Source organism: Anomalospiza imberbis, chromosome 19 (assembly GCF_031753505.1).
Source record: "Anomalospiza imberbis isolate Cuckoo-Finch-1a 21T00152 chromosome 19, ASM3175350v1, whole genome shotgun sequence".
Lineage (NCBI taxonomy): Eukaryota > Metazoa > Chordata > Aves > Passeriformes > Viduidae > Anomalospiza > Anomalospiza imberbis.
The window spans coordinates 6,285,535-6,297,912 of NC_089699.1; the positions used below are offsets into that span (position 1 = coordinate 6,285,535).

A 12,378-nucleotide genomic window follows, 5' to 3' on the forward strand; every position below is an offset into this window, starting at 1 on the left:
CCCTAAACCTCTGCTCCAAGGTGGCAGCAGGAATGAAAACAACACACCTGTGCAGGCAGCCCGCAGTGCTGCAGTAACCCTGGAATGCCCTAATCCAGCTCACATTTCCTGTGCTACCTGCAAATGGATGTGATTAGGTACAGCTGTTTCACAGGGATCCAATCCAGCACAGGACTGAGTCTTCCCAGCTGGTGCTGCCTCCAGGGTGCTCTGGCAGTGCTTCCCCTCGCTCCTGTGGATGAATGGAGCCAGCCTTGGCACAGCTCGAGGATCAAACGGCACAGTGCTCGGTCAGTCACTCCTTGGGAAAGGGGCACTGATGGACTGGTGCTACCACACGGCCCAGGACCACCCCCGGGGAAGCAGAGAGCTCCCCCAGCAAGTGTACACCACCACTGCTCCTGGAACACAACCTATTGACACCAGCATCTGCTCTTCAAGTACAGGGCTTAGCAGCTCCTTTTGTATTTAAAAGTAACTCAACGCCTTCTCTCCCCATTTTGCCACCTCTCTCCACAGTACCTGTGTCACAGTTCAGAATCCTGACAGGAAAACTAATGAGTCAGTGCACTAACTTCCACAGTAATTCAGGTGTCTGCCAGCAGAAAGTGTGGAGTACGAGGATTGCTTTCAGAACCTTTAGGTGGTCACAATAAAGGAGAAAATCCAAGGTTAATCAGTGCAGCTGGAGATGTGAGGCACGACCAGTTCTCAGAGACACAGGGCAGAGGGTCCTGTTGGACACAGCAGCCCCAGAATGCCACCAGGCTGGGGCTGGGTCACACTGCTCTGCCTGCCCTGGGGCACAGTAACAATTGCACCACTTCACTGCCTCCTTGGTAAGCTATTTTCTGCTTCTGCCCCAAGGACTGTGTTTGTTCAGACCAGACCGTGCTTTCTGTTGTTCAAGGAACAGGCTCTGCCCATTCAGCTCCAAACACCACAGCCCTGCCCAGCAGTTCCACAGCCATGCAAGGCTCCTGGAGTTGGGTTTCTCCCCAGCTCTTAAAGCATTGCCATGAAAATCTGACCCAGCTTCCAGCAACGTTTTCCTGGTCCTAGAAAGCATTTCCCCAACTGCTGAGAAACAGAGACTGTAACCAGTGCAGGACAAGGGGATCAGACACCAAGTGACAGTGACTCCAGAAAGTGCCACCTCCTACAACTCACAGAAACAACGATCCATCTAAGGCAGACACATTCCTGTGCCCTCCGGTGCCCCAAACAGTGCAAAGCCCTGGCAGGGTCCAGCCCCAGGCCCCTCCACGCCCGTGGCTCCTGGGACACGGCGTGGCTGGAAGGGGCACCTTGGCCTGGTGGGGCTGCCACAGAAGCTGCGTTAACCCCAAATACACATCGATATTCCAAACACACTTGTTGAGTAATTTCAACTTAGTTAATTTGCTGAATAAAATTTAATTTTATTTAAAAAAATCTTATACACTATTATTCACCTAGCCCTAGTTGTGAACAGATTCTCACTTCTGAAAATAAACCACATTCTAGTCAATTCATTCAACACCAAATTAAATTACTAGTACTGGATTTTTTTTTCTTAAAAAAAGTATGTTAAAACTTTACCTTTTTTTATTTTTAAAACCTCTAAAGAAAACGTTGCAATTGTACAGAAATGCTTCTTTTCAGGTTATACTTTTTTTTTAAATGCCTGTTATAAATCCAGCTTGTGTAGAGTTTTTTTTCATAGTTTTTTAATGTATTATCTGCAGAGACATTGTAACAGTTCCATTGTGTGGATGAACACAAAACTTGTACACATTTCTCATATTTGGTCTTTAGGTAAATAGTTTCCAAAAGCTGCCTAAAATAACCACTCCAAACTGTTCAGTCCATCATGAAAATACAGTTTTTCCTTTCACAGCAGGAAAGGAAATATAAATAATGCATCTTTATTACAGAACAGGACAAAAACCAGATTCCGATGGAGCCAGCTCTGGCTCCCACTCACCTGGCTGCAGGAGGAACTAAGACGTTGTGTGAGCTGAAGACTGAACAGCAGCCTTGTTTCAATTTAACTTTGAAATGTAAAGTGGAATCTATTACCACATTAAAGTGAGAAATTACCCATACATTTTAAAATGTTCAACTGCAGAACACACACTTTAAAAAAAAAAAAAAATTATTACCAGAATCTGGTAGCCACTGTTAGAAAACCACAACAGCTACTGGTCATGGAGACCCCGAGGTCAGTGTCTGACATCAAAGTGTTACAGAGAAACGGGGCAGATTAATTTCTACTGAAGGGTGCTTAAGCTTAAAAATATCGAATATACCTCTGACAAGATAATTTTACTCTTTTTAAAAGGACTCGTGATAAAGAATTTTATCTTTCTAAATGAAGAACAGTCTGTTATCTTAAACATACACAATATTAAGCGAGACTCTTGTTTTACTTTAGACTGGAAAAATATGCCAGGGACAGTCAAAGTCAACACAAAGTAACAAACAGCAAAAGGTAGCAGAGAGAGAAACAGGTAAGTGCAGCTCTGGTCAAATCCATAGCAGTTCTTTATGTCAGTTAACGGCTCATTTACATCAGAGTTTCTAATCAGTTACATGCAAGCCCAAAGAAGCGTTTGATCACTACACATGGTAATAAAATTTGATTAAATTTATCAGGCAACTGCTAAAATATGAAAATTTGCAGATGTAATAAAGTAGCTTTATCTGAACTTGAACAGGACAGACAAAAGTAAATCATTCCGTTGGTTAAAAAAACCCTACATTCAGTTTTTTACCAAACAAAATTTCACATGAAAAGTAGTTGTGAGATTCCAAAGTTTCCGGAGTAGAAATGGAGTGATTTGAAATGTCAAAGACCCCATTGTTTTGCAAAGAAATGAAAATACACCTCAAAAATTTCTAATTCCACATGTGAACAACAAAATACTGCATATCTATCAACAACTGCATGGGTGGGTGGTTCGGAAAGGCTTAGCTGCCACGGTGTCGGAATGGCTCCTGCCTCTGTTCCCTTTAGGAATTGACAATCCTTTCAACCAGTCACACTAAGCGCTATCATGCTGCCGTTACACTGAGATCCTCAGTCCTGGGAAAAATCTGACAGATCCTGTTAAAGCTGCAGCCCTCCCAGCACACACAGTCCGTGGGGCAGGAGGGGCGGGGGCACAGCCTCTACAACAACATGGTTCTGCAGTTTGACTTCAAATTACCAAGTTTTAAGGCCACCTGTGTTGGGTTTTGTTTCAGTGCTGAAAGTTGAAGTCTGATTCACAGGGCCCCTTTCCCCACTGCGTGAGAACATGTTCCAACATTTTAGGTGTTAGATTTAAGTGTCTCCTTTTGGCACCACGGAGTTTGTTTTTGTTGGTTTTTTGTGTTTTTTTTTCTTTTTGTTGTTTTTTTTTCTTTTTTTTTAAAAAAAAAGGAAAACTCCCCTAAAGTTTCTAGTTCTGGCTGCCTTTGTCACTCACTGCCACGGGTGGGGTGTCCACGTTCACAGCTATGACTATGCTCTCTCCATCCTCTGTTTTGATACGTTTGAGTTCCTGCTGTTCCGACTGGTCTCCGTTCTGGCGCTTGGTGGGGAGCGATGCCGATGCGGACGCGTGGGTTGCTAACATATGCAAAGGACTTGCAGCAGCTGCAAAAAGGAGAGCACAAACTTCAGCACCCGATCCTTGTCAAATAATCACATACACAATACTGAGATGTGCAATTTTATTGCAGTAAGAAACGTGAGTTTCTTATGGACCCCAGAGCTCGCAGCTGACTCTCAGGGACCAAGCAGTGCTGCCAAGCTGTTCTGCTGAGGGCAGGATCTGAAAGCACCTGCTTCACTACACATGGAAAAGGGAACAGGATTTGCGTTTCTTTCTTCTCAGATGGCACAAACCTTCTTTCACCAAAGACAAACACACAAAAGTGTGTGTGAACACAGATGTGTGTGTCACACAAACACAAATCTGTGTTTCTATGGGCCCAGCTCCCACTTCAGATGTTTTGCCTGAGCATTACCTGGTTTCTTGCTGCTTTAGGAGTTACTGTAACAAGAGACCAGGACCTGGAGCACACCTCACTCCACACCCAACACACACAGACAACGGTGGGAAGCATCACAACCCTACTCCTGTGTGCAGCCACATCCCCTGCACACCCTGCAGCCCTCGGCTGCCGGGTCAGGGAACGTGTGGAAATCAGCTGAGTTTTCAGAATCCAGGAAAAAGAGAAAAAGAATCATTCCTTACTTTTAAAAATAGCTTTTCAGTACATTTCACATGGCTCTCAGCTCTAGTCACACATCCCTTCTGACACAGAAAGTGCACCTCAAGTCTGACTGTGATGCTTTTGCTGCTCTTAAGCTGGAAGTGAAGTGGCAGCAGCCAGAACACTGACCTATAAATGTCAGTGATGGCAAAGGAGTAAAAAGGAAATGAAGGAGATAATTCACTCCATTAGAAAGACCTTTGAGCAGAAATGCAGGTAATGAATTGATGTAAGACAGCCCTAAAAGTATTTCTGTAAACATATGACAAAAAACCTCTCCTTCAGTACCAGATAATACCTAAACCAAAACTGTTAGAACAAGCAGCGAAGACCTGCCAGCAGAGCGAGCCTGCCTGTGCTGGGAGCAAGAGGGAATGTGTGGAACGATGACAAAGCACTGCTGCCCACTCAACCTGCCAAGGCCCAGAGGGGAATGATGGATTCAGACATGAGCCACCTCAAAACCTTCCAGAATTTTGGTCTTTTCAGTACAGGTTCAATAAAATCATAATAAAAAGTAACAGTTCAAAGAGCCAACCCACAAGCAAGCTCTGGTTTTCCTGTTGGTGGCTTCCAACAAACCACCTGGGAGCAGGCACCATTTTAACAGCTCTGATTTACAGGAGCTTCTTTTACAACTTGTTTCTATGCTGGTTTAACAAGGAGAGAGGATGGGTTGTCACCACTAAGTGCATCCCTATAACAACCACAGAGAGAATGAGGAGAGGAGAGGAGAGGAGAGGATGAGGATGAGGATGAGGATGAGGATGAGGATGAGGATGAGGATGAGGATGAGGATGAGGATGAGGATGAGGATGAGGATGAGGATGAGGAGAGGATGAGGACGAGGAGAGGATGAGGACGAGGAGAGGAAAGGAGAGGAGAGGATGAGGACGAGGAGAGGAGAGATGAGGATGCGGATGAGGATGAGGAAGAGGAAGAGGATGAGGATGAGGAGAGGAGAGGATGAGGACGAGGAAAGGAGAGGAGAGGATGAGGACGAGGAGAGGAGAGGAGAGGATGAGGATGAGGATGAGGATGAGGATGAGGACGAGGAGAGGAGAGGAGAGATGAGGATGAGGAGAGGATGAGGATGAGGATGAGGAGAGGATGAGGATGAGGACGAGGAGAGGAGAGATGAGGATGAGGAGAGGATGAGGATGAGGAGAGGATGAGGACGAGGACGAGGAGAGGATGAGGACGAGGACGAGGACGAGGAGAGGAGAGGAGAGATGAGGATGAGGATGAGGAGAGGATGAGGATGAGGAGAGGACGAGGACGAGGACGAGGAGAGGAGAGGAGAGATGAGGATGAGGAGAGGATGAGGATGAGGAGAGGATGAGGATGAGGACGAGGAGAGGAGAGATGAGGATGAGGAGAGGATGAGGATGAGGAGAGGATAAGGACGAGGACGAGGACGAGGAGAGGGAGGGCAGCAGGACATACCCGCGCTGCCCTGGCCCGCCACGGCGGCGCTCAGGGGCACGATGTGCGTCCCGTTCTGTGTGACAGCTTTGATGGGCAGCTGGTGCTGCCCCAGCGGCGCCTGTTGCACTATGGTAACTGTCTGTAGGGGGGTGGGCTGCGATGTCTGGATGATGCGACCAGCAGCTCCTATTGCAGCATGGCTAATAGCAGGGAGAGGCTCCACTTTCACTGCAAACACGAGAGAAAATTTGGTTAAAATTAACAAAGTGCTCAGGAACCACTTGGTTTCACTCAGTCAGGCCTCAGTGGAAAACAAGGCTGCTGTTGTTTTATTACTCGCTCCAACACATCTGAGAAATTACAATTTGAAATCTTCAGTTTTAGCCAAGCACCTCAAGCACTGCCCTGCAAATACTGATGCCCCATCCCTGCCCCTCCCTGGATGAGGCCTGCAGCAACCTGGCACAGTGGAAGGCATCTCTGCCCACAGCAGGGGCTGGAACGAGATGGGCTTTAAGGCCCTTCCAAAGCAAACTCTTCTATGGTTCTACAATTCTAAGTTTCAAATACTGATCCCTCTGCATAAAGAGGTGCCAAAACAACCCCACAGGTTCTTACCTTTGACTTCCTTGTGGTCTCCATTCTCTTGAGGTTCTACCTTGGGCTGGGTGACCATAGCAGCTTGTGTGACCACCGCCTGTCCCGCGACAGTGTAAGTGTTTGCTGGTGCTAATCCAGTCACGTTGGTGACTGACACAGCTGGGATCTGGTGCACAACATGAACTGTCTGAACTACAGGCTGCTGGGAGGTCGATGTTGTCACAGGAGTTGCAACAGTGTAGGTGACGGGTTTGATAGCTTGCGGTAGCTGCCGTTGTACAGTAATTAAAACTGGCTGGCTAGAGAGAGGTGATCCTACCAAGAAAGAGGTCAAAATTAGACTGCCAACTTTCATTATTTCTTCTAAGCCAGTCGTTCTTTTAAACTGCACATTAAAACCTCAGAGAACGAACAAGCTCCTTCACTACTAAAGCCTGAATGAGCCAAAAGGTAATACAGGACAATGAAGGTTAGGACAAGTGGTTATTCCCAGCTCCAGGCTCAAGGTAAGGGCTGTACTGGCTCAGCAAGACCCACACACCCCAGCTCTGCCCCCAAACAAAGCTGTGCTTAGCACTTATTTAAGTAAAGCCCTTTCCACAGAGGAACACGCGTGTGCTGCAGGTTTGTGTGCAGCATGCCAGCACTGGGAATGCTCTCCGTGTGCTGCACTGGCAATCCTGAGGAATGCTCAGGGCCATCTCTGCCCTCCGTAGTGCCACATTTCCACCAAGAAACTGGATGGCAAATGTATATCAAAGAAGGTAATGAAACAAACACATCCTTATCCCATCATGTCTAATGTTCTTTTTGTTTTAAATAGGAAATTTCTTATCTCTCTTTATCCTTTCAATTCTTTTATCCCCCACCACTCTGGAAGGATGACATGACCACAGAGGTGTGAAAGGCCTTTCCTTATTTCTCTAACGTACACAACTTTACCTTTTGGGTTTTTTCCAAGAGAACTGTTACAAGAGAGCACAGTCCTACACAGGACAGAGGCACAGCCTCTCCTCAGCAACAGTGACCCCAGGCTCTGGAGCAGCCCCAGCTAACAACGGCCCCATGTGCTCAAACAGACCCTCCCTGGCTGTTCCCGAGCTGCTCACAGATCTGCTCTGAAGAGGTGAAAGACACACTGATTTTTGGTGTACATGTTAAGTCTTGGCAGTATTTTGGGGTCAGCCCTCTGCCCCCAGCCCCAGTGCCGAGCTCACCTGGGGCACTCTGTGCAAATCGCGCTTCTTGGATGACGGCGAGTTTTGGCTGGATGGCGCTGGGCTCGGGCTCCATGGGGACAGGAGATCCTTCCCTGGACAGGCTCTCGGGGGTCTGGACGCCGCTGGAGTGCGCAGACAACACTCCAGAGTGATTAGGAGAAGCTGGGGCACTTCTGCAGTTAGAAATGAAAGCAGCAGCTGATGTGTTTTAACTTCTGAACTGTGAAAGCCCATGGCCTTCCTCTAACGAGAGCGTAACACACCGCCCGCAGCAGGGGAGGGCACAGCCACAACCCAGAGCTCAGGATCTTTTAAAAAGCTTCTGTTAAACAGGGACAGAATTTAAAAGCAAACTCCAGGTACAGTTAACGGAGAAGAAGCGGCTGGATGCCTTCTTAGGGAGACTCTAAATCTGTGAAACATGAACATTTCTTCTGGTGGAGAAGAACAATGAGCAAATCTGAGGCTACAGGGCAAGTAGAAAAAGATCTGCACCAGCAGAAAGGCCATAACTTTACAGAGGGAATAATTTAAACCCAGGTATTTCCCCATCACAAATTCTGCTCGAACATTAGCAAACTGAATACACAATTGTCATCTCTAAGGTCAATAAAATGGTAGCTGGTATCTGAGAATTTTCTTTGTAAACAGTTTTAAAATCCAGTAGATGGCAGTTAGAAATTAAAATTATAATTCTGAAAAACCCATCAAAGGTACAGCAAGGCTTGCATACATTAACAATCTGACAGTTATGCAAACTGAGTTCTTTAACACTAAAAACAAGCAATAAACACAAGCCTGGTGTATGGGGCAGCCTCCTCAGGAAACACACAGAATTCAAACACTGAGTCTGGATGAAATTAAATTACTAAACTTGTGACTGTATCCGAAGCTATCAAGTCTGTAGCAGCCTGAAGATTAAACAACAGCCATAGTCTTTTTGTTCATCTGGTTTTCCTTACCTAGAAGAGAGTGGTCCCAGAGGGGTTCTAAAGCAAGGTACTCCCCTAGGCCGCCTTTTCCTAAAAGCCTGCTCTATTAATTTGCTTTCAGAGGCAGGGTCTATCCTCCAGAATGAGCCTTTGCCTGGTTCTTCCTGGGAACGTGGTACTTTGATGAAATAACGATTCAGAGAGAGATTGTGACGTATTGAATTCTATGGAACATAAAAAAATATGTAGAATTCATATAACTTTTCCAAGTCAGAATGTGGCCTACTGCAGCAGTTTGTACTATAGGAGACTCGGGGTTCAGCTCTTTAATTCCTTAATTTAACAGAACTCAGAGCACCAAGCAGTGCCATAAACCTGAAAGGACTCTTGCATTTGTAAAATCTTTCCCAACAATTAAAATCCCAGTATTCTAATTGGAAAGAACAGGAATCCCATTTATTTCATCCTCTCATGAGAAACACGGTGACTGAAACCAATGTTTAGAACACTACAAATACTTGTGCAGAATGCAGTGTTAAAAACAAAAGTAAAAATGCCCAGTGCTTGTACACCACCCTTCCCCAGGTGTCCCAGCTCCTTCCAGGAGGGCCAGCAGAACACAGCATATACTGATTCTGATCCTACATGGTAGTTCTGTTGCTGTTCCACAGTTCAGAAAGAAAAGGCTAAATTACACAAGTTCCAAAGGCAGCTGGACTGCTGTGAATTCACCCGCAGTCCAGTTTGTCTCAATAACAGAGCCAAGAATTTAATGTGTCAATTAAAACACCAAGTGGCAGCAGGTCCTGAACCAGCTCTTCCAGATCTTTGTCACCACGGTCCCTTTGCACCTTCCCACATCCTCAATTTGCTGCTACATCCCCCCACTCCTCCATCAGAGCAATGCACAGAACTGCTGACACCCTCAAGTAGCTCTGTGTGTGCTCAGCTCTGCACACAGAATTTAATTTTATTTTATTTCTTTAACATAGATAAACCCCAAAATCTCTCTCAATGTTATCACTGAACAGGAAGAGACTGATGCTAAGGATTCACCCTGAAACACTTGTGGGGAAATAGAGGTAAATGGGAAAAAACTTTATGTTAACAAAAACTCTCAAAAATTTGCAAAGCCCATGTAAAACTTGCTCAAATATCTGTGTTCATGACCCTGATGGTAAGTTTGGAAAGCTTAAAGCAGTGATGATAACCACATATGATTTCTTGAATGCAAACTGATGAAACCAGAGATGGCTTTTTCCCTGCCAAAAATGGAAACAGAACTAGAAAGATGCCAAGAACATATTTATAAATTGTATTTATTTCTCCATATGCTAGAATAAAGGAGTAGCTCCAAAAATACCTGCTAAAATAAGTTCACAGAGAGGAGCCTTCAAATGCTGAACAAAATGAGACCATTGTATGCTAAAGGATATAAATACCTGTGTCTTAAGGTGTGGGACTGGGCCACTGTACAGGTGTTTGCACTCTGTGTTTTCAATGATATGTGCATGTATAGCCTCCAGTATGATTTAAAACATCTATCCTAAGTCACCTGAGCTGCAATCCAACTCCTAATGTGTAGAAGCTGGCAGAGCAGTGACTGAACAGCATCTGATCTTCAGCTTTTCCAGCTGTTTCTATGAATAGCTGCTGATGAATGACTCCAGAACACAGTCTGCTGTGCCTATCACCTTGGCTTTAGGAAGCATTACAGCCCCAAATCCACAGCCTGCTCTATGGCAGAGCTCTTTAGCTCAGCATAACCGTGTGTGTGTTGGGTTCATGATGCTCACAAAGCAACATCATCTACACAGATACTCAAGGTACTGCAAAATAGGAAGCAAAACACACATCAACATTTTATAAACAGAGTCTTGTTGCTAAAACAACACGACTGCAGCCAGGATACTGCACTGTTATGTGGGAAAGGGAAACAAAAGAGACCTCCCAGCCACAACAGCCAAGTCCTCGACTAACCAAGCCCTTAGCAAACAGCCAGGAACAGCTACATTCCCCACTAACCTTGGGAGAGTGACCCAGCTTTCATTTAGGCTGTATGACAAAGAAGTATGTGATTTTAATATTTAAAAATCTCTTCCTCTACAGGGAAGGCTTGTATTCTTCAGCCTTCCACTTGTGCAGCCAACATTAACACTTCCTCACTTTCCCCCTTACCCAACCTCCCTAAATTTTACCTCCCTGACAATAACTGCAGAGGGAGCAGATAGCTCAGCATGGACCATGTGCTCCAGCTGTTCCAGGCCCTGCAAACTGGGCTCCTTGGCCTCTGAGACACCCAGAACAGCACCAAAGGCACGAAGCCTGGCAAGGCTCTGCCAGACTGATTTGTACTGGTTAGTCATCCTGGCAAAAGCTGAGGCTGGTCTTGTGAAAATGAAGAGACAGCAGAAATTAATTCTGCAGAGTTGAAAGGTTTGGTACAGGAATGGGCAAGCTCACAAATCAAACAGTGGATGAACCAGGGTGAGATAATGACAGATAACACACTTGTTCCTTCACCTGCTGCATGGGCAAGATCACTGTTTTCAAACAGAGCTAAACTTGGAGCATTTGATATCTCAATTTTATCTCAAGATAGCAACACGGATGTTTACACAACTGTAAGTTGCAGAACATGACACCTTTCCTAGATAGCATACAGGATTCAAATCCAGAGCCAAACGCACTTTGTTTTCCCCAAAGTCTGTCTGCATCCCTACTAGAGGTTTAGAGAACACCATTCCATCAATAAAGCAGTATTTAAAATACAGACTGATGTAAATTGCCCACTTTGTTGGAAACTTACAATCAGAGGAAAGACAACACGCTCATTTGACAAAATCTATACCTGAAGGGTTATGAGGCTTACCAACTGCCTGCTCATGACCATTTACAGCTGCCAGTATTGCTCACATGTAAAAAAAAAATATTCCAAAAATCAAAATTACCTGCCAGCCCTTGTCTGCTGTCCTGTAGTAGGGATAATTTTTAGTTATGTGCGTATAAATTCCATTTAGTGTAAGCTGCTTATCCGGGGCCATTGTAATTGCTTGGACTATTAACTGTGCATAGGAGTAGGGTGGCTTAGAGTCATCCTGGACAGAAACAAGAAAAGTCTGCATCAACAAACTTTGAAGAGATACACACTTCTCACCAGATCAAAAGTCATAAAGCATCATTAACTTGACTTAGGGCACTTTTGGACAACCAAAATCTTGAGGCAGAAAAGAAACTACGAAAGCTTCGTTCTTCTGATTAGCAACTTTAGGATTACATACATTTTGCAGATATGTACAACAGCAAAGAATTTTCAATAGCCTCCAAACAGATCTATAACTGAGACTGCACACAGACCCTCCCCCAAAAGGGACAGGGGTTGATCAATCAATCAATGTCACATCTGATCACAAACCCCTACACATTGTTTTTAAAGCCTGGCACGTTAAATTACCACTCAGTGCATACACCTTAGCAAACAAAACATCCCAAGCCTTCCACTCAGTTCAGGTGTAATTTCTGGCATTGGTTTCAAGCTGTGTTTACCTTTGGGCTGTCTCCCCCTGAAGCTTCCTTGTCGTTTTCTGACTGTGAATTGTCAGCCATCAAATGTAGGTCAGATGCTATTCCACGACTCATTTTGTACCCTGAAGAGCCTGCGCCGCGGGGGCTCGATGGGCAGGAATTCGCAGCACTGTAGAGCATAGAAAGGAGATCCTACTATTTTGTTATACAGTATATCACCACATTGTGTCTCATCAAAAAGCTCTTACTGCAGCAAAGCCACTACCAGAGCTGTGAGGCTGCAGCTAAAGGGCTGGCAGGGCTTCCATTCCAAACCACCTTCCACGCCTTGTAAGCCAGCCACGGACTCAGAACCACTGCAGGAAGAAACCTCACTCAGGTTTTCCTCCTCCAGACAAGGATCAGCTGATTGAGCAGGCTGTACTCTA

At 45.3% G+C, this 12,378-nt stretch overlaps 1 protein-coding gene across 1 annotated transcript in view; it reads right to left on the minus strand.

Moving 5' to 3' along the window:
- Nucleotides 1–1,396: 1,396 nt before the first annotated feature.
- Nucleotides 1,397–12,378, minus strand: part of FOXK2 (forkhead box K2) — a 45,644-nt gene continuing 34,662 nt past the window's right edge. Inside the window, exons 3-9 of the mRNA XM_068209380.1 lie at nucleotides 11,972–12,119; nucleotides 11,377–11,523; nucleotides 8,456–8,649; nucleotides 7,491–7,666; nucleotides 6,292–6,588; nucleotides 5,692–5,901; nucleotides 1,397–3,622 (exon numbers count right to left, since the gene is read on the minus strand). Coding sequence (XP_068065481.1) covers nucleotides 3,426–3,622; nucleotides 5,692–5,901; nucleotides 6,292–6,588; nucleotides 7,491–7,666; nucleotides 8,456–8,649; nucleotides 11,377–11,523; nucleotides 11,972–12,119 — 1,369 coding nt within the window. The 3' untranslated portion in view covers nucleotides 1,397–3,425. The remainder of the gene's footprint in view (nucleotides 3,623–5,691; nucleotides 5,902–6,291; nucleotides 6,589–7,490; nucleotides 7,667–8,455; nucleotides 8,650–11,376; nucleotides 11,524–11,971; nucleotides 12,120–12,378) is intronic.